General features: G+C 37.0%; 1 protein-coding gene across 1 annotated transcript; it reads right to left on the minus strand.

The window, feature by feature from the left end:
* Window positions 1-17892: 17892 nt before the first annotated feature.
* Window positions 17893-27142, minus strand: LOC139126836 (peptidoglycan DL-endopeptidase CwlO-like). The gene is made up of 5 exons (XM_070692768.1): window positions 27045-27142; window positions 26597-26870; window positions 24484-25242; window positions 18764-18976; window positions 17893-17909 (listed from the first exon to the last, which is right to left on the minus strand). Exons 3-5 carry the CDS (start codon window positions 24995-24997, stop codon window positions 17893-17895), a joined length of 744 nt encoding a protein of 247 aa, XP_070548869.1. The 5' UTR covers window positions 24998-25242; window positions 26597-26870; window positions 27045-27142.
* Window positions 27143-27818: the final 676 nt, after the last annotated feature.

Raw genomic sequence — 27818 nt, forward strand, 5'->3', positions numbered from 1 at the left:
ATATATACTTGGTCATGATTGAATGATAATGGACTTGAGTTACAGGTGAAAAAATAAACATGAGAAAAAAAACATTCTTTGTATATTTTGAAGTGATTAGGTGTGATATCATAGAAATGACAGTAAGTTCATCTCGAGTTTACATTTCTTAAAAGTCTTTGATGTAGAACACATCTGATACTTGTACATTGATTTTGATTGCATGATACCCCTTGATGATGCAAAGCATTGATTAAGACTGATTAACTATTTTCACCACTTATAACTCGCAAGATTTTTTACCAAAACGATAAAAACAGTATAGGAAGTTGCCCATGTAATTTGAATCATGGGAAAAAGCTCAAAGCTTGGAGCTTGCATAATGTGATATGGAAGGGACCATCTCCGGACGGTAATGGCCCCCACATTGTCCACTCACAGTAACACGGTAGTAAACAGCAACACAAAATCTGACAGTGGACATATTATTATAAGTGATTCATTGTTTATGCAATGATACTTAGTATAAACAAAAGTTATGTAAATACGCACAGCCTTGTTTAAGCATGGGTGAGTGGACAATGCCATACCCATGGGAAAATGGTCCCTTCCATATCACATTATGCAAGCTCCAAGCTTTGCGCTTTTTCCATGATTCAAATTACATAGGCAACTTCCTGTACTAATTCTATTGGTTTTTGTAAAAAATCTTGCGAGTTATAAATGGCGAAAATAGCTTTTCCGGGGTAAGTGACTACAAAGCTAGCACATGTAACAAGTCATTGACAATGACATAGTCCCCACTTGTAATAGGAGTACTAGTCTTGATGGGGCAGGGAAATGAGGTCATTAAGAAGTATCACTTGAGTGTATATGTTCAGATCTATGGACACATAGGTCTATGTCATTGTTCCCAATTTGAAACAAGAGGCATGTCTAAGTTATGGTTCTAAATCGGGAAAAAAGATCAGACCTCTAGCTGTATTGCCAGCCAAGAAATACATATGTGCATAATAAATGAGGTACAAGATGTGACATCTTAAGGTCTATTATCCTGTCAAAATTGAAGCGAAAAGAACTTGTGGTTACTGAGTTATGCATATATATGCATATTCAAGGTCAAAGGTCATCAAGGTCACATGACATTTTGAAAAAAAAAAAACATTGTATTGCTAATTAATCCATATATGCCAAAATTCAGACCTCTAGCTCTATTGGCTTGCCCACAATATATATGGGCATAATTAACGAGGTAAAGCATGTGTTGTCATAAGGTCTCCAATCCTACTAAATATAAAGGACATAGCACTTGTGGTTACTTATTTATTGACATAATGTGTTTTAGGTAAAAGGTTATCGAGGTCACATGACATTTTGTCAAAAAATTTCTATCCTATAGTCTATCCCTATATACTTAAAATCATACATTTACCTCTATTGGCTTGCTCAAAATTAGATATGCACATAATTAATGAGGTACAATATGTGGCGTCATAAGGTGTCCCATCATACCAAATATGAAGGGTGTAGCACTTGTGGTTCCTTAGCTATGGACAAATATGTATATTTGAGGTCAAAGGTCACCAAGGTCACGTGACATTTGTCAAAAAAAATTGTATTGCTAAGTTATCCCTATATACCAAAAATCAGACCTCTAGCTCTATTGGCTCGCTCAAAATTAGATATGTGCATAATTAATGAGGTACAATATGTGGCGTCATAAGGTGTCCAATCATACCATATATGAAGGGTGTAGCACTTGTGGTTACTGAGTTATGGACAAATATGTATATTCGAGGTTAAAGGTCACCAAGGTCACATGACATTTTGTCAAAGTGTCTGAGATATCTGCGTGAACGGATTGACTCACATGGATGGACTCACGGACTGACATGACCCAATCTATAAGCCCCCTGGACTTCATCCATGGGGACTGAAAACTGTGTCACTGCATCCTTTTTGCAATATGAATACGATGAGAAACTAAATTTTTATTTTTCTTGGCCTTATACATGGGAGTCTATGGACTGCCTTATACATGGGAGTCTATGGACTGCCTTATACATGGGAGTCTATGGAGACTGGCTTATACATGGGAGTCTATGGACTGCCTTATACATGGGAGTCTATGGACTGCCTTATACATGGGAGTCTATGGACTGCCTTATACATGGGAGTCTATGGACTGCCTTATACATGGGAGTCTATGGAGGTGAAAACTAAAAAGTCCTTTAACACGGCCAAATTTGATCGCATTGTGAAACAAATCGACGTGCATCTGTATGAGGTAGGGTACTATCCTTGTACCAAGTTTGAATGAAAATCGCTCCAGACGTCTCTGAGATATCTGCGTGAACGCACGGACGACCGCACGGACGGACGCACGGACATGACCAAACTATAAGTTCCCCCGGACGGTGTCCACGGGACTAAAAATCATCCTTGGTGAACTTCCCCTTTAAAGCAAATTCCTGTTTCAAAGTATCAAAATATCTGTGATGTAATTTGGTCCCCTTCAACTTCAAGGTCAGCTTATTAGTCAGTCATTGTACAAATATTTATGCCATTGGAATTGCTATATTAGACATTGTACTCAGAAAACTTTGATGAATTTTGTCAGTTGATAATAATTTATGCATTCATATCCTTTGAAATATATATGATGCAATTCAAAACAGAATGTACAATCAATTCCAAGAAAAATTGTTAAGATAGGGATAAGATGACCCCTCCTCCATCCACCAACTGTAATCAGCAAAGTCTTATCTCTGAACTCGCCCACCTTGACAAATTACATACATGTACATATTCTTTCAGCCTAAAATACACAGTATATCGATACAAACTAACAATCATTCGGACTTATCCAACTCTTACCTCCATGTTTACCCCTCAATGGATACATCATACCAATGTACTCTGTACCACCAATAGGCTTTGGTTCAACACTGGAAGAGGTTTCCTCTGAAACAAAAACAGTTCTACGGTGATTCCGACATAGCAGAAGCCCTATTGTCTGTTGTTTCATCTCAAATTCTGGTTATGCTGATCAAAGGACATATCACATGCATGAATGTATTAATGCATAGAAATGGATGACAGTCAAAAGGTATATCATATGAAATATAGTCTACTGGTACACTTTTATCAGTGTTCTCTCATTTATGATATTGAGAACAAGAAGGTATACATTAAAATGCAGTCTTCATTTCTTAGTTTCCTCACTAAGAAACTGAATATCAACAAATCTCAGCTAGTTTATAATGGGTTACATTTGGTAGCTAAAATGTGTGTAAGATAAGCCGAGCGGTGTGAATTAACTTAATCACTGACAACTCGCTGTGCAGACTGAGCCGCTTCAGGGGCGTCTTAAACGCCCTCAAGTGACATGTATTTGTAACATATAGCAAACAACAACCAACATTCAATTTTCTTTTTGTCATTGCTGCTGAACACAGCACTACATCTCATGGCAATAATTGGTATGACGATGGCATCAGACGTTGTGTTATGTTAGCCTGGGTGAATGAAAGTATACAGAGGATGCTAAACAGAACGTGTAGAGACAGCCTTGTTTACAAAAAAAATTGCTGAGGAGACTCTACAAAAGAGTTTATACAGTGAAGCTGACCAGTGCCACTGCAGGATAAAGGCACTGAAACTGAAGTACATATAAGTTGTTGACACTGACATAGTATATAAGTTCGACATCGTTCATGTCTGCATTCTTGTTACAATGCTGTATGTTTGGTAATATACACCTTTTGAACTCGATAGGGTGCATTAAGCAGGCTAAAACATCGAAACAAAGACTTAATTTTGTGTTTGGACACAAGCGTACTCAATCTGTTAATCACCCGTGTTTGCAAATCACAAATAGTGTCACAGAAATCTTTCCAATTTTCCCTGTCTGAACACAGTAACATTCTATTTGAGATTGGAAGTACTCATTACAGGGTTCGTACGCTCCTGGAAAGTCCTGGAAAGTCCTGGAATTTAAAACCACTCCTGGAAACTCCTGGAAACTCCTGGAAAATCAAAATTTACTCCTGGAAACTCCTGGAAAATTGCTAGTTACGATCCCACACGGTCGGGAATGGCTCAATCGTAAAGGCAAACGTCAAATAGTGTAATTGTAAAACGTCAAAACATCGTAGTTCAGTTAAGTTTTGCGACAATAGGCAGTTTACGGGTAGTTTTGCGACAGGTGGGGAGCCCTCTTGAGACAAAATTTGGAGAGTGCAATTGCGTTTCTTATATGTCATAAAATGGTATCCTCGCTTTTGTGTGAGCGAGGACATGTGGTTATGCCATTATCCGCGGAGCGTTTGCATGTTCAGTGACGAAGTAGGGGTGAAGGCATTGTTTGAGCATGCTTTGTTATTGAAATTTAAAGCTTGTTCGGGTCATCAGTCACAGTAATGCCTCCTGGAAGTGTGTATTCAACGACCTTTGGTTGAAACAGCCCTAGTACATAGGATGGCTGGAGTGGGCACAAGATAAATCCTCTGCAAAGTGCAAACTTTGTGAAAAGACTTTCGATGTGTCGAACATGGGGGAAGCAGCATTGAAGAGCCATGCTAAAGGAGTAAAACATCAAGCTCTGGTAGGACAAAAACAGAAAGCAAGTGAATTGAAAATTAAAGATTTCTTTGCCTAATCTTCATCAGATGTAAAGTCATTGACTTATTCTAAGCCATCCACGAGTTCATCAGATTTCCCGACATACACACTCGCAACTTTCTATGTCGTCAGCAATGTCATTCAAGATGTCATCTACAAAACCTGTTACATCGTCATTGACTGCATTCGTCAGCAAAAATGATGTCTTACAGGCTGAAGTTTTTATGGACACTGAAAGTTGTTAAGTCACACTACTCATTCAATTCTTGTGGGGATATTCAGCCGCTATTTTCTCGGATGTTTCCTGATTCAGAAATTGCTAAACAGTTCACATGCGGAGAACGCAAATGTGCATACTTGTGCAACTACGGTATTGCACCATACTTCAAGCAGTTATTGACAAAGAAATAAATGATGAAGATGGATTTGTTCTCTTTTTGATGAAAGTCTAAACCATAAGACAAGAAAGAAACAAATGGATCTCCATGCTCGAATATGGGAAGATGAAAAGGTAGAGTAAATATTTTTGCTACTGTTTTTGCCCATTTTGATAATCAAATTAATTTGATGTTTCGATTGTAATGGCAAAGGAATACAGTAAAGCAATGATTGTTTTAATATGTAATGTACTGATTTTTTTATTGTATATTTAGCTACTATAGACTATAGTCTATAGAAGCTATTGGGATGGGTATCCGTCCGGCGTCCGTCGTCAGTCTGTATGTATGTATGTATGTATGTATGTATGTATGTATGTATGTATGTATGTATGTCCGTTTGTGAGGCGTCCGTCCACTCAAATATCTTGAGAACCGCAGTACTTACTGATTTGATATTTGTTGTGTAGATGAAAAATACGATTTTGAGAAACTGTTTTTTTTAATTTTTTGATATTGTTGAAAATAGGCAAATTAATGCCAAAAAAGGTGTTTTTGGTAAAAAATTTTCTTCTTCATAACCGCTGGTCAGACAGCTTTGTTATTTGGTATACAGGTCCCTAGGGGTAACCCAACTTAGACTTGTTCAAATTGTGATGAAATATGCAAATCTGTATTTTTAAGGAATTTTTTGTCATTTTTGGTCAAATTTGACTTACATTGTATGTAATTCTTGTACTGTATAAACCCTATCAATTCACCCAGAAAAAAATAATTAATATGATTTTAAATAATTGAATTAATTAGGAAATCATCAAAGCCAAAATAATTTTAGTGTAGAATTATCAGAAAGTTCAACTTTTTTGACAGTTCATAGTGAATGCTTACCATCTTGGAGGATTAAAACATGTAAAGGCAACTTTCCTGAATCCCAACTTTGACATATTCTGAACCGTCATTTATTGTGCCCTGTATGTTATCTAAAAGAAATTGCTCAAAATAGTCAATAGAGATAGAGATAGAGATAGAGAAAGTTCTAATTTCCATTTATGGTTGACTTGGTAAGGATAAAATAAAATTACTTTTTGAGGAAAAAAATAGAGTGGTCAATTAAAAGAGTGGTCAAAGTGATAGGGTTTTTATGGTAAAGCTGGGCTGTATAAAGATTCCTCATGTGCTATTTATAGCAATATGCAATCTGTGTAAACAGTGCAATGAAAGTGTAACATGATTCCTTATAATGCTTTTGATGACCTTGAACTTCTTAAGTTTCAAACCTTTGTCTCTTCAGTGTGCTTTCTCTGAGTATGTACAGTCTCAACTTATTAAACAGAACTCACAATGTTAATCAAAGATATCCACCTTCTTCATCAATACATGTGTCACAAAAGGTTATTCTCTACATAACTCAACAGAGCTCTGTCAACTGTTGAGTTGCTTGTTCTTTCAAACCGCTGGTCAGACAGCTTTAATATTTAGTTTACTTGTCCGTAGGATGACCTTAGTGAGATAATTTCATACAGTCAGGAAATACTTCATTTTGTATCCATGTCTATAGTAGCTTCAGGGACTTTGGCCCTATGTTTTATATTTTCTGCTTGTTACTTACCTAAACATCAGTTCAAAAGGTCACAAGTAGTTGAAAATATACCCCTCGATCAGAGACTACAGCTGATTTGAAAATGAACCATATAGCTTTTAAAAATATTGCTAATGCTATGTTGATTTTTACACTGTCAAACATTTGTCATAAAGGGTGCCAATTCATCTTTCTGCAGTGTCCCAAATAAAATACTGCAATGTTTTCATTTAGTTTTCCGATTGTTTTAAGAGAAAGTACCTGTAAGTTTGATAACATTTTGTGTCAATATACCGTATATTTTTCTATTTATCATGTAAGAGTTTATTGTACTCCCTAAAATATGATTTTGGAATGCCCAGTATAAGGGTCAAGTTTCACTGGCCGGACAGTGTACAGTATATGTACGTGACTTCATATTGTGTATTCAGTTGTCAACAATAATAAGAAACTGCAATTTATGCACACCTAAAAATTGCTTTACTTTCCAAAATTACAGGTGAAGACACTTTACTATTCTTCATCGTTTATGGGCCATGCAACTGCAGAAGATATGGTTGAACATTTTGATGAATGCACTGAGGGACTTAATAAGAGGAAGATGCTGCAGATATCTATGGATGGACCAAATGTTAATTGGAAATTCCACAGACTGATGCAGAATAAACAGACATCAACAACAGATAAGTCCTTGCTCAATGTGGGTAGTTGTGGTCTCCATATAGTGCATGGGGCATTCAAAGATGGTGCTGCAGCCTCAGGGTGGCCTATTCAGGACCTTTTGAAAAGCCTTTACTACCTGTTTAAAGACACGCCAGCACGACGAGAAGATTATTTCACAGCAACTGAAGAACACAGTCACAGATGGGTTGAAAATCTTCCAGTGTCTGAGAGAGCTGTTCAGATATGGCCAAATGTTGTCAAGTATGTTAGCAAAGTTACCAAGGGGGATGTGCCAAATCCAAAGACCACATCTTATAACACTGTGGTCTCTTGTACCAAAGATGACATCCTAACTGTTAAACTTCTGTGTTTCCAGTCCATTGCTAAACTGGTAGCACCCTTTCTGCTCATGTACCAAACTGACAAACCAATGATGCCCTTCCTAGCTGATGACTTGCATAGACTGCTGACTGGACTTCTGAAGCGTTTTGTGAAGGGAGATGTCATAGAAGCATCTGGATCATTGGCCAAAATAGTGAAACTAGATTTACAGGATAAGATAATTTATACCAGCTACTCCAAAGTTGATCTTGGGTTTTCATCAGAACTTGAGCTGAGAAAGGTGAAATCACAAAGCAGTGTCAGTGATAGGCAAGTCATGCAACTGAGAATGGAATGCAGAGACTTAGTAAAGACTGCTACCAAACTGATAGAGAAGTCTCCATTGAAGTACCCCATGACAAGAGCAATGTCATGCCTTGACCCAAGACAACTTGCTTCATCAAAGGATGACTGCCTGCGGAAAATGAAGAGGATTCTCACTGTATTTGTAGAAGCTGGTCAAATGACAGGAGGTGCATCTGCCTGTGATGAGGTGCTACGACAGTTTGAGGAGTTTGTTGACACAGTTGTAGCATCTAACCACTCCACCTTCCAAGAATACAACCCATATGAGAACAGGTTGGATGAATTGCTCTACCAGTCAATGGCAACAAATCCACATCTCAGCTTAGTATGGAAAGTTGTGAAGAGTTTACTACTGATTTCCCATGGGCAAGCCTCAGTGGAAAGAGGATTTTCAGTCAACAGACAGATTGAAGTAGAGAACCTGCATGAAGAATCTGTGGTTGCACAACGCCTTATATGTGACCAGGTAGATAAGTTGGTGGAATACAAAATGTGCAAATTTCTGCACAACTTCTTACATCAGCTGGATCAGCAAGACATAGATACCAGGCCCATCTGGATGAAGAGAAAAAGAAGAGAGAAACTGCACAAGCTAAGAGAAAAAGGAAAGACCTTCTTTCAGATATTGAAGATCTGAAAGTAAAAAAGAAGCGGCTTCAAAGTGATGTAACTGAACTGATGAAATCAGCAGATGAGTATGCTGACAAAGGCAAAGTGAAAAACCCAGGCCTAGTCGGGCCTAGTCGGGCCTAGCCGGGCCCTCTAGGTTGGCGATCTAAAATTTAGCGCGAATTCAAACACGTTGGAAATTCCCGCAGAGACTGAGTTTCACAAAGCTACATTGTGCCTCAGCTGGCCCTGTCGCAAGCATTCTGCGTACCCTCGATTGATGATTACTTTTTTGCCACCGAACACAGAATATAGTTTGTGCAGGTTCGATTTTGCTTTTTGCTATTATTTGTCTTATTGAAATTCGTGCGGCGAAATAGCCACTTATTATTTGTATCGATCGCAGCCTGCCATGCCTCTGCGAGCGCGGGGTTGATTACCGTAAAAACCCTAGCAATTCGATCAGAAAAAAATAATTACGATTTGAAATCGTCAAATTAATAGGAAATTAAATCTGTCAAAATAATTTAGTGGTCGAATTAATTGAAATGACGAGAATGAAATTTACCCGAAACATGTTTGCCATGTGGAGACTGCTTCAAAGCATGGACTGTTAAATTTTGTGGGGTCGACAAATTCGTCTATGCTGTAGGTTACAAAAAAACCTCAAACCTAAAAAGCACGTGGGTGTCACATCAAAATCAAAGTGGCCGCGATTACAGACGGAGCGATCGACATCGTGTGCCGGCCCTTGGAAATATATTGATACTCCGTGACAGGCAGATTAGATAATCTAAGAGCGTTCAATGCATTAAAATTTTGTAAAAATAATAAAAATTGACATTACCGATCATAAGAAACGTGGTGATGCAGATAATATTTTTAAGAGAAGTCTCTGACGGCCATTTTCTGTAAGTATGGTCTGACTTCGCAAATTTGGGACACCAACATCTGAAGATTTACTTCAACCAATACTTTTGGCTTTGTTCTACTCTTATTATAATTTCTGGAAAGTAGATGTACATTTTCGATGTCTGTGTAGCGTCTATACTGAAGTCATATCCGAAAGACTATAATCAGTTCGCGACAGCGTAAACCAACCCCCCTCTCTCTCTCTCTCTCTCTCTCTCTCTCTCTCTCTCTCTCTCTCTCTCTCTCCAGGCATTTCGATTCGATGTTTTATTTTGTCGACATTAAAATATCAGTTTGAAGTTTAAGGTCACTGCTCAATGCAATAGTTGATGTCAATTTCCCGTATCGGGCATGGTCTCTGTCGTCACTCTAATCATTAGTTTTTCCTGTTATATTCGATATCAGACTCAAAACACAACGTGAACAACGCTGATAATATATTGCATCTTTCGTATCGAAAACCAGTAAATTAAGTTCGCAACTGGTGATGTCTGTGACGCTTTTGCTTCCAAATAGACATATTGAAATGCACAGGGAACTTCGTGGTATGGCTCTTATATAAATTTTACTGTGGAGAAAGTCCATGACTTTTATAATGGCCGTACAACCAACAATAAACATGGCACTGTACGACCCTTTATTCTTAAAGTTACTTACCTTTCCATAATAGAATTAAACTAGGTCTAGGGGCTTATGCACACAGTGTACACGGATGTACAGCATAATGTTTTAAAAAGTTCTCTGCTGGGGACGAGCAGGGGTTTACACTCTAACGGATACAGTAAAACAATGGTCACGGCCATAGGTTCAAGGACATTCACGGGGAGACACGATGACAAGGACAGTCGTAAAATTGCTTAGACTAGTTTTAAGAACATACAATATCTGGTCATCTGTTTCCGCTGTGCATCCAAAACGACAAGTGTAGGCCTTTAGCTTCGAAATTTTATGGGAGAGATATCACGACTGAGACAGGCAGCAGCGGCACAACAAACTATTCCGAATTGTGCGTCGGTGTTTAATGCAAATATCTTTGTTTTCTCAATCAAATCCAAAGTCCGACATTAACAAAATTGACATAAAAATATGATGTCCGAAAAGTTTTGTTTTGTTCAACTAACTGATTCATCTCCTTTGACATCCCCTAAGCTTCATGTAAACAGTCCGGAAAGACTGTGACATCGATGTCTCCCGGGCCCCCACGCATACAGCATATCCATGCTCAATATTGCTTCACCATTTTGCAAAACATGTTGTCAGCTGGGCGCATAGGCCACGTCTTTGTACGTTGGTCAAAAATAATGGCAGTAATGGTCAGAATATAACATTGTTCAAAGTGAGATTGAATATGGAAGACGAAAATGCTTTCATCGATTGACAAAAATGAGAAGGAACGAGTCAGTAAATATCGAACTATAAAGGGGAGAACAAGACTTCCACGATTAATCAACTGGGAACTGTATTTCGATCGACAGACAGACACAACCAGAGAGAGCATTTTATTCAGCTTTAAAAGTATGTCACCTCCTTTCCTTTATTAACACCCCATTTGCGTTTCGATCTACTTGCTAGCTGTCCCCAAGTGGTATGATTGGCCTCCGGGTTTTGCCTGCTGCACTGACTGATACATGGTTATTTCTTCAGCTATTTTTTCATTGTTTCGCATAAGATACAGCATCTCTTTTCGTGCACTAGGCAAGTAAACGTTTAGAAGGAACCGGTCACAGGAGGTTAGGACATTATATACCGTACATGTAGGTGAAATTATAATGAATATTGAAGATGAAAAGACTTATCGGTCGACAAAAATTGCCATAAACCGAGAATCGAGATTGTCTATGATTTATTAAGAACAAAAATATTCGATTGATTCATTAACACAACCAGAAAGAGCATTTTCTTCAGCTTGAAAAAATAAGTCGTCGTCTTTCCTTGATACTGTCCCCATTTGCGTTTGAAAATATTAGTCTGTTCCCAGTCGGTAAGAACGCACTGGGGGGGGGGGGGGCGTCGGCCGTACTTGCCGATATGTAGGCCTAACATACCGATTTTTATCAGCAATTTTTCTAGCGTTTCGCAATCGCCAACTTATCCTTTTTAGTGCACGGGGCACATCTGTCTACGCGTTTTAGGAACAGGCAACATGTGGTTTAGAACATAATATCTGTCAAATTAGGAAGGAATATTGATTCATAAACAGAAAGAGTCTATATTCGTAACGCTGTTTACGTTGTTTTCGATGTCTTGAAATGTCGTTCATTCACCAACTGAAGGAATTTTTTGAAAGCTATGTCATTCAGTCGAATTAATAGGGATTGAGAAAGTCACAGTTTCCGTCGGATAAGGCAAAATAAAATTGTGTTTTGAGAAAAACATTGGGTGGTCGTACAAGGGTGGTCAAATTGATACGGTTTTTACGGTAATTCTCTTCCGGGTACAAGCAGACTTCGCATCGTGACGATTCACGTGTGCTCGACATGATCTATGTCCCGGGACCGTTTTCTCGAACGTACGTAGCGTGGGTTTTTTTTTTCTCGGCGCGCGGGGGCGTTCTCACTTATTACTTACCGTCATCCCTTACAAAAAAGTCCTACGGGATCCCTGTAGGACCCAAGGATCCCTGCAGGAGTCCTATAGGGCTACCTCCGTCCTATAGCACTCGTCCTATAGGACAACGCCTGTGCTGTAGGATTTATGTGTCATGTCTTATGGGTTCGTACTAGTCCTATAGGCTCATATTTGTGCCCTATACACACCCTACAAGATGATTCTGCCTGACTTTTAGGACTGTAAAACTGAACAAGTAATGTTTGAGTAATGTTTATAATTATAATTATTCCCTTACGAAAAAAGTCTGTAGAATTTCACACATTCTCATATGCCCTTTCTCAAAAGCTATTTCCATTTACACACACATGCCAGGAACATACCATATTCCTTTTGCCATTTGTACATGTCATGACTGTACACAGACAAAGAACTCTCTTTGTTAGATCCAAGGTCAACTGAGCTGAGCCTTTGCTTTGTTATGTAAATAGTTTCCTGCATTTACAATGGGCTGATTACATAATAGTACAGCCACGCATTATTCATTTGCACTTGAGGCAGTGCAACAGTGAACATGCATGGCTCTTGTTAATGTAAAGTACTAAAGTTCAACTCCAAATTGCATGGAACATTAGGATCCAAGGTCCATTAGCAAGATTCTAACAGTGTTATGGAGAAGGGAGCTCACTAATATGTCACAACTGTAAGGATCGACATTGCAGCATCAACTGAACTGACCTCTAAATTCTGTGAGTTAAGATACACATCTATTCAGTTAATTATGCACTTGGCTGAGGTGACAAGTCAAAGGTAGGCCTTGAATTCATATGTGTAGGTTGCTTTATATTTTATAGTCCCTTTATGTTGCATTGATTTCTGTTTTGATTGATTGTTAATCTTAATTCCTTTAGAAATAAACTACATGTTTATAATTACTTGTTTTGTAAGTTGACTGACTTTTTGTGAGTTTTGCAGTTATTCATTGCATTTGTACCTATAGCAAATCAAAAGGAGTTATTCCTTACTTAACAAAATTTCTGCACTCTTTTACAGAAGTTTGTTTGCCTTGTGCGAGTTCAATCTCTTAGAAAGTATGATAACAATATGTACAGCATATTCTGTACCCTATAGGGCTCCCTATAAGACTCCCTGTAGGGCTCACTATAAGACCCCCTATAGGGCTCCCTATAAGACTCCTGTAGGGCTCCCTATAAGACCCCCTATAGGGCTCCCTATAGGGTTCCCTGTAAGACTGCGTTCCAAAATCCTGTAAGACTACTACTGCCTGATGTCCTATAAGACCCTACATGCCTCTACCCTATAGGACTGGTATAGGATATTTTTGTAAGGGTCATATCGTGTTGTGTGCCGAACATGGAAGTATGACGCATACAAACTAGTTTTCTGTTAAATAAAAAAGATATTTCTGAGAATTAACCGCACATGTTGGGGTGAATGTCTTTCCCTGCCATCCTCGCCTATTTTTAGACAGTACAACTGTCAACTCAGACATGCCTAAAAGCATATGGGATACGTTCAGATAGGCGTATGGATATGTCTATGTGTGTAACCGTGTAGCCGGGCGATCTACACACGAGCACACAGTGAATTCGCTTTAAATTTTAGATCGCCAACCTAGAGGGCCCGACTAGGCCCGGCTAGGCCCGACTAGGCCTGGGTTTTTCACTTTGCCTGCTGACAAAGCAGAGGCCACCAGAAAGATAACTTTTATTACCAAGTCAAACAGCCTCAGGAGAACAGCCAAACAAAAGGAGGAGGAAATTATAACATTGTCTTGGAGTTGGATGCTAAACTAGAAGAACTAAAAAACTGACATCGCTTACTGAACATTGAAATCACTAGAAACAATTAGTGTATGAGGCCTTAAAGCCATCGCTTGCGATCCCTGGGTCCGGGAGTGGCAATGAATAATGAAGGCAAACCCATGTTGACTTCGTGTTTAATCCATCGGCTTAGATAAGAACCACTTCTATGGAATTCCTAATCCAGACAGTTTTGTTTGAATACAAATACTACAAGCGAACATAACAGACGATGTTACAAAAACGGTAGTTAGTTTTTGCTGTCATATTCCTTACGCTCAGTATTCATGTACGATACCGAGTGAACCAAGAAAAACCGAGTACATAGCTCTGCGTACGATGCTGAGCTCTGAGTGTTCCCGGCGTTATACGGCCTCCCACCACAGTCCTACTGACTGCATGCCACACAGACCTGCAGACAAAGCCGGCCACCGCTGTCCCAATTTGGACCGTGCATGAAACACTACTTTCGGTCGAAATCAATTCAATTCAATTCAATTCCGATCTATGCCTACCTGACTCACTCAACCGTTCACAGACTGGAAAAAAAAATTCCTCTCGTGATGTCCCAAACGCTTAGTTTGCCGGCGATGCACGGCCATGGGCCCAGTAGCCGGCCATAAAGCTACTGTGTGGAAGGGAATACAGCACATTTGGTTCCGGTCACTCGTCCTGTCAAGATCGATCTCACCGCGGTGCGTGAATATGCTATTGAATGCGATCACAAAGGGAGGTGGAAATCGTTCAGCGGGATATGCTGTCAGTCAATATTCATCGAAAAAGCCACGATACTCAGGTAAAAAGGGTTAATATACGGAATAAATAAATGTCAGTTCGACCGAAATATACGCGGGGGCAAAATTTACACTGAACTACACTAAACCTTTCCTACACCTTCTTACAATGAAACGAGAGTTGTAAAAACCTGCAAGTTACAAGGGACGTCGGCGTGAAGCAAACAGTGGAACAACCAGTACCGGCAAAAACGTTTGCAATAATCATAACCGTTGAAAGTCAGCTATATATAGACCCTGTGATGCCGTGATGCGGGCCGAAGGGGCTGTTGTCACAAAGAGGGAAATTATGCCCGATTGTGTTTTGCAGCTCATATGGTCCCTGTACCCAAATCCTCCGAATCGCTCGTACATGGGTCACCGTTGGCAGTAAGTCGTGTCTTTGACACAAACCAAACGGCCCTTTTGAGGGCCACCACATCTTCCAAAAAGAGAACTACCGTAAATACTACACTGGTTTTTGCCGTACACACATACCTAAAATATGCGCATTGTCACAAGCAAAGTCTTATGAAATATTGAATGAAAACCTTCTTAGCTAAACTGCGGCAGTATGTCTTCGGCCGATTTCAGGGTTTTATTGATTGAATGCTATTTATTTGGGGAATTTTTTTCATTGTGTATTTCGTAAGTGATCCGGTGTACATAGCAAATGTTTGATCGTTAGCACGTTCTGCGCGTCACTTCGTGATTGACAGCAGTTTGAAATGGTCAACGGCTATGTTGTCGACGCCACTGACCGTGTACAGAAAGAGATTTTTCATCAATAAGCCGCCTGAAACTGTAAACAGACAGTATTTCGCTCACAACCTTATGTCTAAAGTATTCATAAAAGGTACCAGTACTATGGTGGCACAGCGCTATATTTATCTGCGTGGATAAGATTTTTGCCAGTTTCTGGAGCAGTTGCTCGCGTTGCTTCCATGTGTCAGTCATCTGAAACAATGAACCCACTGAAGTTAAGCTGCCTTTTATACCCAAGTAATGGCTTTAAATTGCGAGCTTTATCATGCAAACACTCCTGGAAATGGCATTTTTCAACCACAAATACTCATGGAAATAGCAAAAATACTCTGGAAAGTCCTGGAATTTTGTTTAGTTTAAGTGTATGACCCTGTGATTAGGTTTTGCATAGTTGATACTAATTTGCATAATTATTTGTTCTATAATCATATTTTCTCAAAATAATGTTATGTATATCTTATAAATCTCCTCATGTATGTTATTTAATCAACATTGTGCCAGATGCTGAAGATTGCTTATTTATTACGTACATATAAAATTTTCAAAACTCAGTTTGTCTCCGAAAATTACTTAGAATGCTTGTCTGACTTTACACTCCGTAAACATTTGTCCAAATTCAGATTGAGTGACCATAACTTGGGTATTGAAATGCGAAGAAAAAGTAAACCTAGATTACCTTTGAGTGAAAGAGTCTGTCAGAGATGTGATTATAATGAAATTGATGATGAGTTTCATTTATTATTTTCATGTAAAAATCATACTTCAGAAAGAATTTTATTGGGACAAAGTAGTGGATTTTTGTAAATGTTATAGTCTCTTAGAAAAAAGAAGAAGTTGTTAAAAAGTTAATGGAACAAAATGTTCTTGATCTAGCTGTATTTCTAAAGAATACAAATGTATGCTGAACCCTCCAGCAGCTCTGGGCTGAAAAATGTCCTGGTAATTTTTGTTCATTTGTTGTTCAGACTTTTACTGTTTTCTTAAAGAGCACATGTTTATACTGAGCTCAAGCAGCTCCAATGAATGTAATTATTGCATGTTTTCGTATTACAGAAATGAATGGTTGTTTTTCTTTCTCTGTATTGTTCACTTAAATTTTGTAACACATCGTGATGTACCATACCATACTCTCTGTTTAATAGTATGTGTCGAGTAAATAAAGATTGATTGATTGATTGATTATTTTCATATTTGGTGAATTTTGATCTTCTAGGAATGTATCTAGATGGTTTTACTTCACCAAAGCTTGCAACGTACTTTGAAGATACTGTGATATAACAGTTACGAAAGAAGTTTAGGGCTAATTTTCAATTTTTCAGTTAAACAAATGTTTTCTCCATATGTAATACCAGAAATTCTTTTGACCTTCATATGTACATGCCAAGATTTTTCATGCTGGTTTGATTAAACCTCAAGGTGAAATTTGCATAAGTGAATTTTTCTGGGTCAAATATTTGAAAGTTCTTGGTAGATAGTTTAAATGTCTGCTATGACTTCTTTCACCTTCAGTCCCATTGAAGCACAGTGTAAGTGATGTTACAGTATTTCTAAAGTTTGGCAATTTTGTTGTTGTTTCCACTTTATTTAAAAATGACATGTTAAAAATTGCAGCGGTACATTCAGATGATGATGACTTAGCGTTTCTCAAGGCATTGTAATACTGAGTTTTTAGTTATGATTTGGAATGTTCTAGATATTAGCATAGAGTTGATGTTTGAATATTTATAGAAGAGACAGTCTACTCTTGATGATTAAATTCTTTGTCTTTGTTTTGTTCACAGATAGAAACTTTTTTGGTAGGCAACAAGCACAATTCTTCACAAAAGGCAGTAGACAGACCAAGAGAGTATGTGTAACATCACAACTACAAACATGCAGTTATACATTGTAGTCAATTACAATATGCAATATTGCCACTTTTCAAACTTCATATCATTCTTTATGAAAATACTTATTACCTTAGCAATCCAGCAGTTTCTTTTATTAGTTTCTGTTCTTTGTACTTTGCAATGATCCTATCATGGTTGAGTTCCAGGCAATAATGAATACGTAAAGCATATTTTTACAATCATACATGTTCAAATGGTTTATCATATTTCAACCATTGTTGTATGATTTTTTGGAAAGTGAGATGACAATATGTTACCTTCGGCATAGAGACAAATATTTGCTGACTAGATTGTGTGATCTTGTAGAAATGTTGAAGATTTAGTGCCATAAACTTCAATAATTGTATTAATTTTATCCAGCACATTTAAAATGACTTTTTATTCATTTAAAATTCAATTGAAAAAGAATATATAGCATACTTTTTTTGTTTCAGTGTCTGCTCTTAGAGCAGGTGTGAGCTACTGTACATATTTGATCACTTATCACACCCAATAAGTTTCACTTTGACATATGTTGCGACCCCAGTAATCCCATACATACCGGTAGAACCCTCTTATTCTGTACTTTTTCTAGAGTTTTTTGAAATTGAATTGCAGTCAATATCTCTAAGCCCACTTCTTAATCAAAATTAAATCAGTTCTTGTGCTTTTGACTATTATTAAAGCTTATTGCAAACCCTGTTCTGTGAAACAAGAATGTCAGGCTTTGAAATGTCATGTGGGTTAAGCCCAGAATAGTATTACAATAAAAAGAGAATGTACAAACCCAGACTGCTCTTCCCCGACAGTCTGGGGAAATCCCACTCAGAGCAAGATGGTACGTACAACACAGACAAGAGCAAATTATCCTTGAACAACTGATCAATGACATAATTATTATGCTTACAGACAAAGTAATGGAAAATATAGCTTCAATGTTCTGTAGAAGTGACTTTTGAAATTCATCTTTAGTAATTGTGTGAACTTAATGACTTCTATGTATTGGATCAGTTTACCGACAAGTATAAGACAACTGACCCAGGATATAAATGTCATATTTCACACTCATAACTTATGAAAGCCACTTCTATATAACCTTTAACATAATTATTATATCATAGATCAGTTTCTGCCAGGATGCATTGCTCTTGTCAGTGTCACGTCATCTTGCTCCGAGATTTTTGAATGGGATATCCCAAGACTCAAAGGTTGGCCAGAAGAGAGCCCCCAAAGCAGTCTGGGTAACTGAGACATGTATTTCCATATGCGTTTGTGCACATATCTATGTTTGTACAGGCCATCACTAATTTCCTGTGCGTACTGAATGTGTAGGACACTGCCTGTCTATGTTTTATATTCTGGAGTAGCAACGTGGGGAAAAATTGTCACTGTCACATTTGCATTCCAAAATGCCAGAGAAGTGCATCATGTTCATCCTTCACAAGAGCTTTGATACGAATAAATTGGAGAATTATCCAAAGCCTTACATCTAACTCTCTCACTTAGTGCAATGAAGTAAAAATACTGCTTTAGCCTGATATACACATCAAACTCTTACCTCCATATTTACGTGAAAGTTTCCTTATCTCACCAATGTAGTGTGTACTCATCCCTGACTCAGAATCACTGTCTGATATGTCAGTTGACTCTGACTCAGAACCAGTCTCTGACTCAGAACCAGTCTCTGATGATTCAGATGCAGTATCACGTACACCTTTGTCTGCTGGTTTCATCTCAGATTCAGGTGGTGCTGATCCAGGCCCATCACCTACTGAAGAATTCATTCATACATTTTTTCAATGTTGCTATTGAGTGACAGTGAAAACAATACAATATGTGTAATCTGCTCTTTGAATATATCTCTGATATCCATCAAAACTATACCGTGCAATCAAGATATTCATTTGAAATACTGTTTTACATTCTTGGATCTCCTCACTTGTCTGCATCATTTCATACAAGAGGGTTACAACAAATCATTGCTACTGTATTTAAATAATGCCAGAGCTAAGTCATATGTATTCAATACTGCCTGGACAGAATTAATGAGGGTTTTAGATGAGAAGGATTTACTTCTTGAAAACTGATGATGAAAATACCCATCCTCCTTTGATTGTTAACACAATCGCTGATCCCTTCTCCTTGATCAAAAATAATTGCCCTCCACAATGCGTTTAATTTGGATTCCAGCTGGCTGTTTTCAAGTGATGTCATTGTTTTTCAAATGGTTGCGAAAAAAAAATATTTGTCCATAATTTTAGGTTACCCTTACTGACTCGGAGCCTAGTAGGCTTGCAATGTTCCTAATAAAAATATTAATTTTCTATTCATTGCCTTTACTTGTCAACAAAGTTTGTACATACACATGTGCAAGTTAGTCAGTATATTGTTGGCAAAGCTATTGCCATCATACATGATGTGTTGATTGTATAATTATGCAATACAATATTGTACACTGATGGAAAACTGATATCCCTGTCTATCTAAATGCAGTTCTTGGCATGTTTAGTGCAATATAAGGTGAAGATTTCATAATTGTTTGAATCAAAATTAACAACTTTCTTTTCCATAGACACTTTGATTCATGATAGAAAGTGGATTTTTTTACAAAAGATGTCTTTTACTTTGAAAGTCAGGGAAATGTGTTTTATATAGAGAATGTATTTGGCATTAGAAGTATACCGTAGAGTCAAACTACCGTGCCCTGGAACACGATACAATGCAATAAAACTTCCTTGCCTTCATGCATTAACATTTCAACGCTGTGTTTTGAAACATGTGTTAAACTTTTCAATATCCTTGCACACAAATTGGTGATCCTCCCCCTGCGTTATGCCACAAAATTGAACCCAAACTACTGCATAAAAAGTGACAATCTCCCCTATTCTATCCAGACCCTTATCCCAATGAACGTTTTATAGTCCCCCCTGACGAAGTATTGGGGACTTATGGTTTTGGTTCCGTCCGTCCGTCCACACAGATATCTTTGACATGTCTGAGCCAATTCCTTTCAAACTTGGTGCAAGGATAAAACACTATGACTACATATGCACGTCCATTGTTTTGGTGCTATTTTGCATAATTAATGATTTTTGAAAAAAATAGCTCTGTTTCTTAAGAGATTGCACCAAGTTTGATGAAACTGTGTACACATGTTGGTCACACACAGCTCTAATAGAACATTAAGACATTTGTCAGATTGTGTCAATTAATTGCTAATTTGCATAAATTATGAGTTTTCATAATTCACTAATATTTGATAAATGGTGACTCAAATTAATGAAACGTCTTGCAGATGTAAACATACCAGAGCTGTAACTATGTGTAAAGCATTGGGCAGTATCACGTCAATTAATAGCTAATTTGCACATTTGATGAAATTTTGTAATTAGGATGCTATGTCAAGAAATACCCACTCAAATTTGATGAAACATGGTACAAATGCTGATATACCAGATTGTAACAGTATGCAAAGACAGTTAGCAGGGTCATGTCATTTACGATTTTCTTTTTCTGTGTTTTAACAAACCCTGTAAAATTATGACTTCCTGCTTAGAAATTTCAAGTCTCAACTCTAGACCGTTCTTGTCTTGCATAGATTTTTCTAGTTTATTTTTGCCAATCTGTAGACTCTTCTGTGTTTTCTCTGTTCAGCTGACTCACTGTATTATCTACTGATGATAAAGATTCCCCAAGTCTAGCTAAGTTAATAATCTTTGTGAAAACGTTGAGACCAGGAAAGGTGTTCTCAGACTGTCGACTTTGCGCTACTTGCCAAAGAAATGTACTTTTATTGGTTTATAATGCTTTGTTTCTTTCTTTGATTGATTACTGATGTATTGTATGGGGTAATAAATCTAAGACAAATCTCCAACATTTGTATAAACTTTAGAAAAGAGCTGGCAGGGTCATTCTTGGTGCTGACACGACATTTTCCTCTCTTATCAGTTTGCATTGGTTACCAGTTGATTTTCGCATTGTTCACTTGACGGCTATTATGTCTTTCAAAGCTCTTAACGACTTAGCACCCAGCTATATTAGAAATCTTTCCGACCACTTTCTTAAATGAATCATTTAAATACTAGAAGTGTTAGCGCTGATGACCTTTACCCACCAAGGTTCAGGACTACCATGGGTCAAAGGTCGTTTGTTTTTTGAGCTATGAGAATTTGGATTCTGTTCCTGTGTCTATTTGTCATTATGAAAGTTTGTTGTCATTTAAATCTGCTTTGCACAGTTATCTCTTCATGAAATTTTGTAACGAAAGTTCTGATCAGGAATTACATAATTATTTACTTTCACGGATAATATTGTGTTTATTTATTGCTTATTTATTTATATACTTATTATTGTTAACATAATATATGGACTGTTACAGTACTTTTCTCACATCTCCTTGAGCTTTTGTACAGCTGTAATGGACTCTGATGTAAATTACAACTTATCTATATAATCAGATTACCCTCCTCTCCTGAAATAAATAATAATAATAATAATAACTGGACATTATGTATGGAAACGTTTGCAACCAATTATTCTGTTTTTATCAGGGTTATTAAGGAAGGTTTTGAGATATGTCACATTACAAGACAACAGGTGTAAAAGTACAAAATTTAATGTAATGTGAAATCCAACACTGCTATCCAGCAACCTTGAAGTACAAGCTACCATTTTGTCCATGCTTATTCATAATATGATTCTCTTTACAGAATACTGAAACTTTTCATGGTCTGTAAAGAAAGACGTCTTTTCAATACAATGCTGACATTGTATAACCTAACAACCACTATGATATTGTCAACTCTCACCTTTCACTTTTTTCTTCTTACCAATGTATTTTGTACCACCAAGAGGTTTTGCGTCAGCTTTGGATATGCTCTTCTCTGCAACAAAACAAATGTGTTGTTATTCATAGGTGGCAGAATACACATTTTGGTCACATTCCTGTTGAACAGTCCCCTGACTTCCACATAGGAAAAATCTATTGTTGCATCCTTCCGTATGAAACTTTAAAAACACTTTGGACAAATTGCTTGCATTAATTTTTATTTAAAATGCAGATGACTGATGACTTTAAAACGTAATGTTTTTTGTAAATGTCGAGGCTTACATAAAGACATGCAACTACCGGATTTTGGAAAGTGTGCTGTGTAATTGCACAAGCAGCAGACATAAGTAAATTAGCACCTAGCTTCATTCTGTTCTCTCTGATATAACAATTGGCAATCAGTAATTACCGACTTGATTCTGACAAAAACTGTAGCTGTTTAGGAAGATTTCTGAGTACTGGAAATCAACCGGTTGTTTTCAATTCAATAATTCTTGGCTTTCATCAATCTCACATTGATACCCCATTGTAACCGGCGGCAAATGCTTTCAACAGTATTTTATTGGAAAAATCGACAGAATCACATCATTGTTTTGTGATGGTGCTACTATTTCAGGTGGTTATAAATGTAATTGCCGCTTTGTCTGCATGTGAGATTGTTGCTCTTATAAACAGATCTCCAACTAAGTTGTTTGTTTTAGACACTTTTCCGATCAAGGTGCTGAAGCGTTGCCTTGATGAAGTTTCTGAAAGTATTACATGTATTGAAAATTCATCTCTTGCCAATGGCTTTTTCCGAATAAATTTAAGGAGGCTTCGGTGATCCCTTTGCTAAAGAAACCAGGGCTTGATCTGATTTTTAAGAGTTACCGACCAATTTCGAATCTGGTTTTTGTCTCTAAATTGATTGAAAAGGCGGTGGCCAATCAATTGCTTGATCATATCAACAGGTATCGAATTTGTTGGATGTAAAGTTTCAATCTGCGTATAAGAAATTTCACAGTACAGAACCTGCTCTGATTAGAGTTCAAAATGATCTTCTGATGGCAATGGATGGAAAGAAGATTTCTATTTTAGTTCTTTTAGATTTGAGTGCGGATTTTGATACTGTTGACATCTGTATTTTACTTGATAGGTTACAGACTATTTTTGGAATTACTGGAACTGTACTTTCATGTTTTAACAGCAGGTTTCAATAAAGGATCAACACTCTTCCATTGGTTTGTTGAAATGTGGTGTCCCTCAGGGGCCGGTTCTTGGCCATATTCTTTTTAGTATGTATATTTTCCCTATTTCTATGATAATAGACAATTATGGCCTTGGGTGTAATCTTTATGTGGCTGATTCCCAGTTGTATTTATCTCTTGAACCAAGTTTTTACATTGTGATGAGATTATACGGGATAGCCTGTATCTGTGATATTCAAAGTTTGAAGTACTATGATTAAAATGGAAATTCAACTCGGATAAAACTGAAATTATGCTAGTTGGAAAACCACAATCTGACAGACGTTATTGTTGGGGAAACATTAGTTCCAATTAGTAACAATGTTTGGAATTTGCGTGCTGCGTTTGGTAACCAGATGAGTATGAATTGTAATTTGCTTCAATTTGTACGTCTTCTTTCTACAATCTTCATAGAATTTCGCAAATCAGAAATTTTCTTTCGATTGATATAACCTGAATTTTAGTCAGTGCCCTTGTTACATCAAGGCTAGACTATTGCAACAGTAATCTCTTATATGGTATTCCCTTTGTTTTGCTTTCAAAACTACAAAGGGTACGAAATGCAGCAGCGAGATTGATTTTAGTGAGTAGAATGCGTGATCACATTACACCAGATCTGATGAAATTGCACTTGGTACTGGTGAAGCTCCGCATTATTTTAAAAAATCTTTTCATTGTGTTTAAATCACATTACTGACATGTTACATGTATATCGATATTTACCAGCGACACCAGGTTTAAGGCCAACTAGTTACTCTTTGCTAGCATTACTAAGTTCATATTAAATGACATGAGGGGATCGAGCATTTTCTGTTGCTGCACCAGCTCTGTGAAATGATTTCCCCAATGATATCAAACAATGTCAATTCAAGCTCAAAACTCACTTATTTAGTGAGACATTGCAGTGTAATATGACACTGTTTCCATATCGTGTAAATATTTTTCTTTATGATGAAGCGAAGTTATGTTAATTTTTTATGTTTTGTTATGCGCTTTTGATCAGATTACTGTTAAATGCGCAATCAAAATGAATAAATTATTATTGTTATTATTATTATTATTATTATAATTCCATATTGCCTGCTACTTTCATCACTTTTCTCTTGTTCAGGTTAAGAATTTTCAGTTGGTCCTTATGAAGAATTTAAGATTGAATTTCAAACCATTTGAGATCTATAACTATTTAAGGTATTCGAAACTTTGGCCTCTTTGATTCTAACTTACCTGGGGTTGTTACTTTCTTAGCCTCTTCTTGTTTAGTCTGTGCAAGTTGCTTTTCCAGTCTTTCCCTCTCCTTAATGACTCTGTCTAGCTGAGCCTGTATTTGTTGTGAAATTGATTCTGCTTTAAATTTAGCATTTTCCAACTTTTCCTGTTCTTTCTTGTGAAAATCTTGCAGTTGCTTTACTTCTGTCTTAGTCATTTCCAGTTGCCTTTCTAGACCGTCCCTTTCTTCAATGGCGGAATCTAGCCTTTCTTGTACTTGCTTTAAACGTTGCTTCTCTAGCTTTTTTTTATTTTCAAGCTGCTCTTCTATTGTATTTTTTTCTCGCATAACTCTCTCTAGCACTTCCTCAATCTTTTTAATATCTGCCTCTAATTTACCATGTGCAATTTTAAACGTTTCATTTTCTCTGTGCAAATCTTCCATTTTTCCTACTTCGTATGTCTTCTCTGCAAGTTCCTGTTCTAGTTTTTCCTTTTCTTGAATGACTCTATCCTGTATTTTCTTTCCCATTTCAAGTTCCCTTTCTAGTGTATTTTTTTCGTGCACTACGCTCTCTAGTCTTCCCTCCCACTGTTTTACATCTGACTCTGCATCGTTTCTCTCTCTTAATGCTCTCTGCAGGGCAAGGTTTTTGGCTTGTGCATATTTCTCTAACGCTTCCTCAAGTTCTTTAAAATAGCTTTTACAAGTTTCACATGGGATCTGTCTTTTAGAATGAGAACTGTCTGGTTCAGCTCGGTGTTGTGCGGACTGATCTGCAAAAGAAAAACATGTTATTTATAGTGGCATCACCCTCTATTGTAAGTTTTGTAGTTTTTGGCCTAAGTGGTCTGATGTTTACATGACTGGAACCCGTCGGCTGGGTAGTCTCCTTGATCGATCAATTGTCTAAGTGATCTATCGGTCGTGTACTCAATCTGATCCCCACTGCAACCTAAATACACCTAAAGTAATAAACACAAACACGACAAGGTAAGGCCTGTGTCATAAAAAGTGTTTAATACATGACATCCATTGATCAATGCCTGCAGTACCCTGTGTTGCAACATAGCATATTTTAAACAACAAAGTTTCAACATATGAGACCATTATCTTTTAACAAGAGTAAAATAGTCACGTGAGCCACCATGACAATTATGCTATATCACTTAATTGCAATAATACCAGAGCACAAAAATTTGTCCCTTGATTGAAATTATTTACCAAATATAAAAAATGGTGAAATTTAAATAAAAGGAATTTATTTCAGTGTTCTCAGTTTTCTAGAGAAACAATGCTACCAAACAATTTACAAACTTCCTGTTGCTATGCAACGTATACAGATTAGAATTGCAAGGCCTTGGGTACACATTAAGATGAGCAATGATAGATAGTCTATTAACATAAATTCTGAAACTTATATCACTTGATATAGTAGCTATGTTTTATATTTCTAGTGAATGCCAGATATTTTTAATATGAAAATGGCTTGCATGAAAACAAAAATAGTTAAACAATTGGAATGAAGCTCATGAAGGATATTCTTATTGTTTAATTTGTGATAAAAAGACAATGTATGAATTTTCTCAATGTGGTAAATGCAGATTTATTCTGTGTATGGTAATTTTTTCATAAGCTTGATATGCTGCTCTCTGCTACTATGTTGATATTGGCTGGCTGACAATTACTAATCAGCATGGTATCACGTGTTTGTTCTTGCATTTCAATCATAAAGTGAAATCAAATGGTCCATTGATATATATCAGTGTGTGCAGTAATTATATTCCTTGTACTCACAGCTCCATTTTATGCTTTGAACTGCACATGTGCATATTCAAAGTTCTATTTCTATGCATGTAGTCCATTATATGTGCAGACACTTACATACTCTGTTCAGCTGTATTTGAAAATTAATTCACCATATCTTCTAAAGATTCAGACAATACAAAATTTGAAACTGACTAATTTTAGAGTTTGCTTCAAATGATCAAAAATGAAAGGATTTTGTCTCATATACAAGAAAAAAAAACCCAAAAGCATTTTATGATTTGTCAATAGGTGAATTCTTTTCAAACATGAATAGAATGTTGCATACTTGTAGGTTAAAATATTTGTAATTTTAAAACTTACCTAATTTTTTTAGTTTCACTTTTCCTGCAGATCTCTATCACTGATATCTTTATGGAATCCAATGTCATATCTGACTTCGACTTCTATCGCTAAGGTGTCAAGATTTGCTTTTTTCAGAAGCTGCACTAAAACGCTGCACTGATTCTCATCAATATGACCAACTTCTTGGAGTTTCACGAACAAGCCGAAAGAATCTTTAATATTCTCCCTTTCCTGCTTATTGATAGGCCGATCAGTGAGTCCTCCGCGTAAAAGAGTATTAAATCACGCTCAGCTAGTTATAAGAAAGAAAATTACAGTAATTTTGTTGGTATAGACTTTGATAAAATTCACATTAAAACCCCAGTGTAATTAATTTGATTGTCAATATAATCCATAGGTATACTCATGAATACTATTTAAAAATTATAACACATCTGCAGTGGTGAACTAAATGGTACATTCTTACCTTTTCCTATCCTCTTAGCCAAACTGCCAAGATAACTTCTCAGTGGATTCACTCTTGTTTCAATATTTGTTGGATTCATGTCAGGTTAGGGGTAACCTGCAGAAAAAGAACATTACTATGTTATTATGAGTATTCATGGGACTGATTGCTTTTGCTCTCACCGTATCACAGATTTAGACTGTGCAACAACTTTCATCATAATATAACTACACTATGTTCAGAACATGATAATTATCATACTTTAAAAATTATTAAATTCTGTCAATGATGATTAAGGGTATCACAGATACAGAATAGTCAGCCATTCATGGAAGAAGCTATTTTGTTTCAATTTTCACTTTCATTTCAAAGACGTTGACTTCGGCGGATAAATAATTTAAGAAGAGTTATAATGTAATATTGATTGCTGTGCCTTGCCCCTGATTACCAGTGTGGTTTCAATAGGTTAGCTCACTTAGAGGCAGACTACTGGTAAATGAATTCTTATTGTGATTTTGATACACGCATACCGGCAGCTGTCATGGTGTGAAGCACAGTGAGCAATATTTTTTTTCCATGGGGATATCACTACATGAATGCGAAAGATCTTAAACTTGCAAAGACTTCAAAATTTGGGAAATTATTAGAAATCAAATCCCTAGAATAAGTTACTTGCAAGACAGCTCTGAAATTTGACCAATCAATTCCTAGTGATAATATCATCTTGAATAAGATGATTTCTGTCCTGTGAAATTTTAACTAGCTCCATAGCAATAAATCAGATCAGTAGAGGTA

This window comes from Ptychodera flava, unplaced genomic scaffold (assembly GCF_041260155.1).
Source record: "Ptychodera flava strain L36383 unplaced genomic scaffold, AS_Pfla_20210202 Scaffold_132__1_contigs__length_144176_pilon, whole genome shotgun sequence".
NCBI classification, from domain to species: domain Eukaryota; kingdom Metazoa; phylum Hemichordata; class Enteropneusta; family Ptychoderidae; genus Ptychodera; species Ptychodera flava.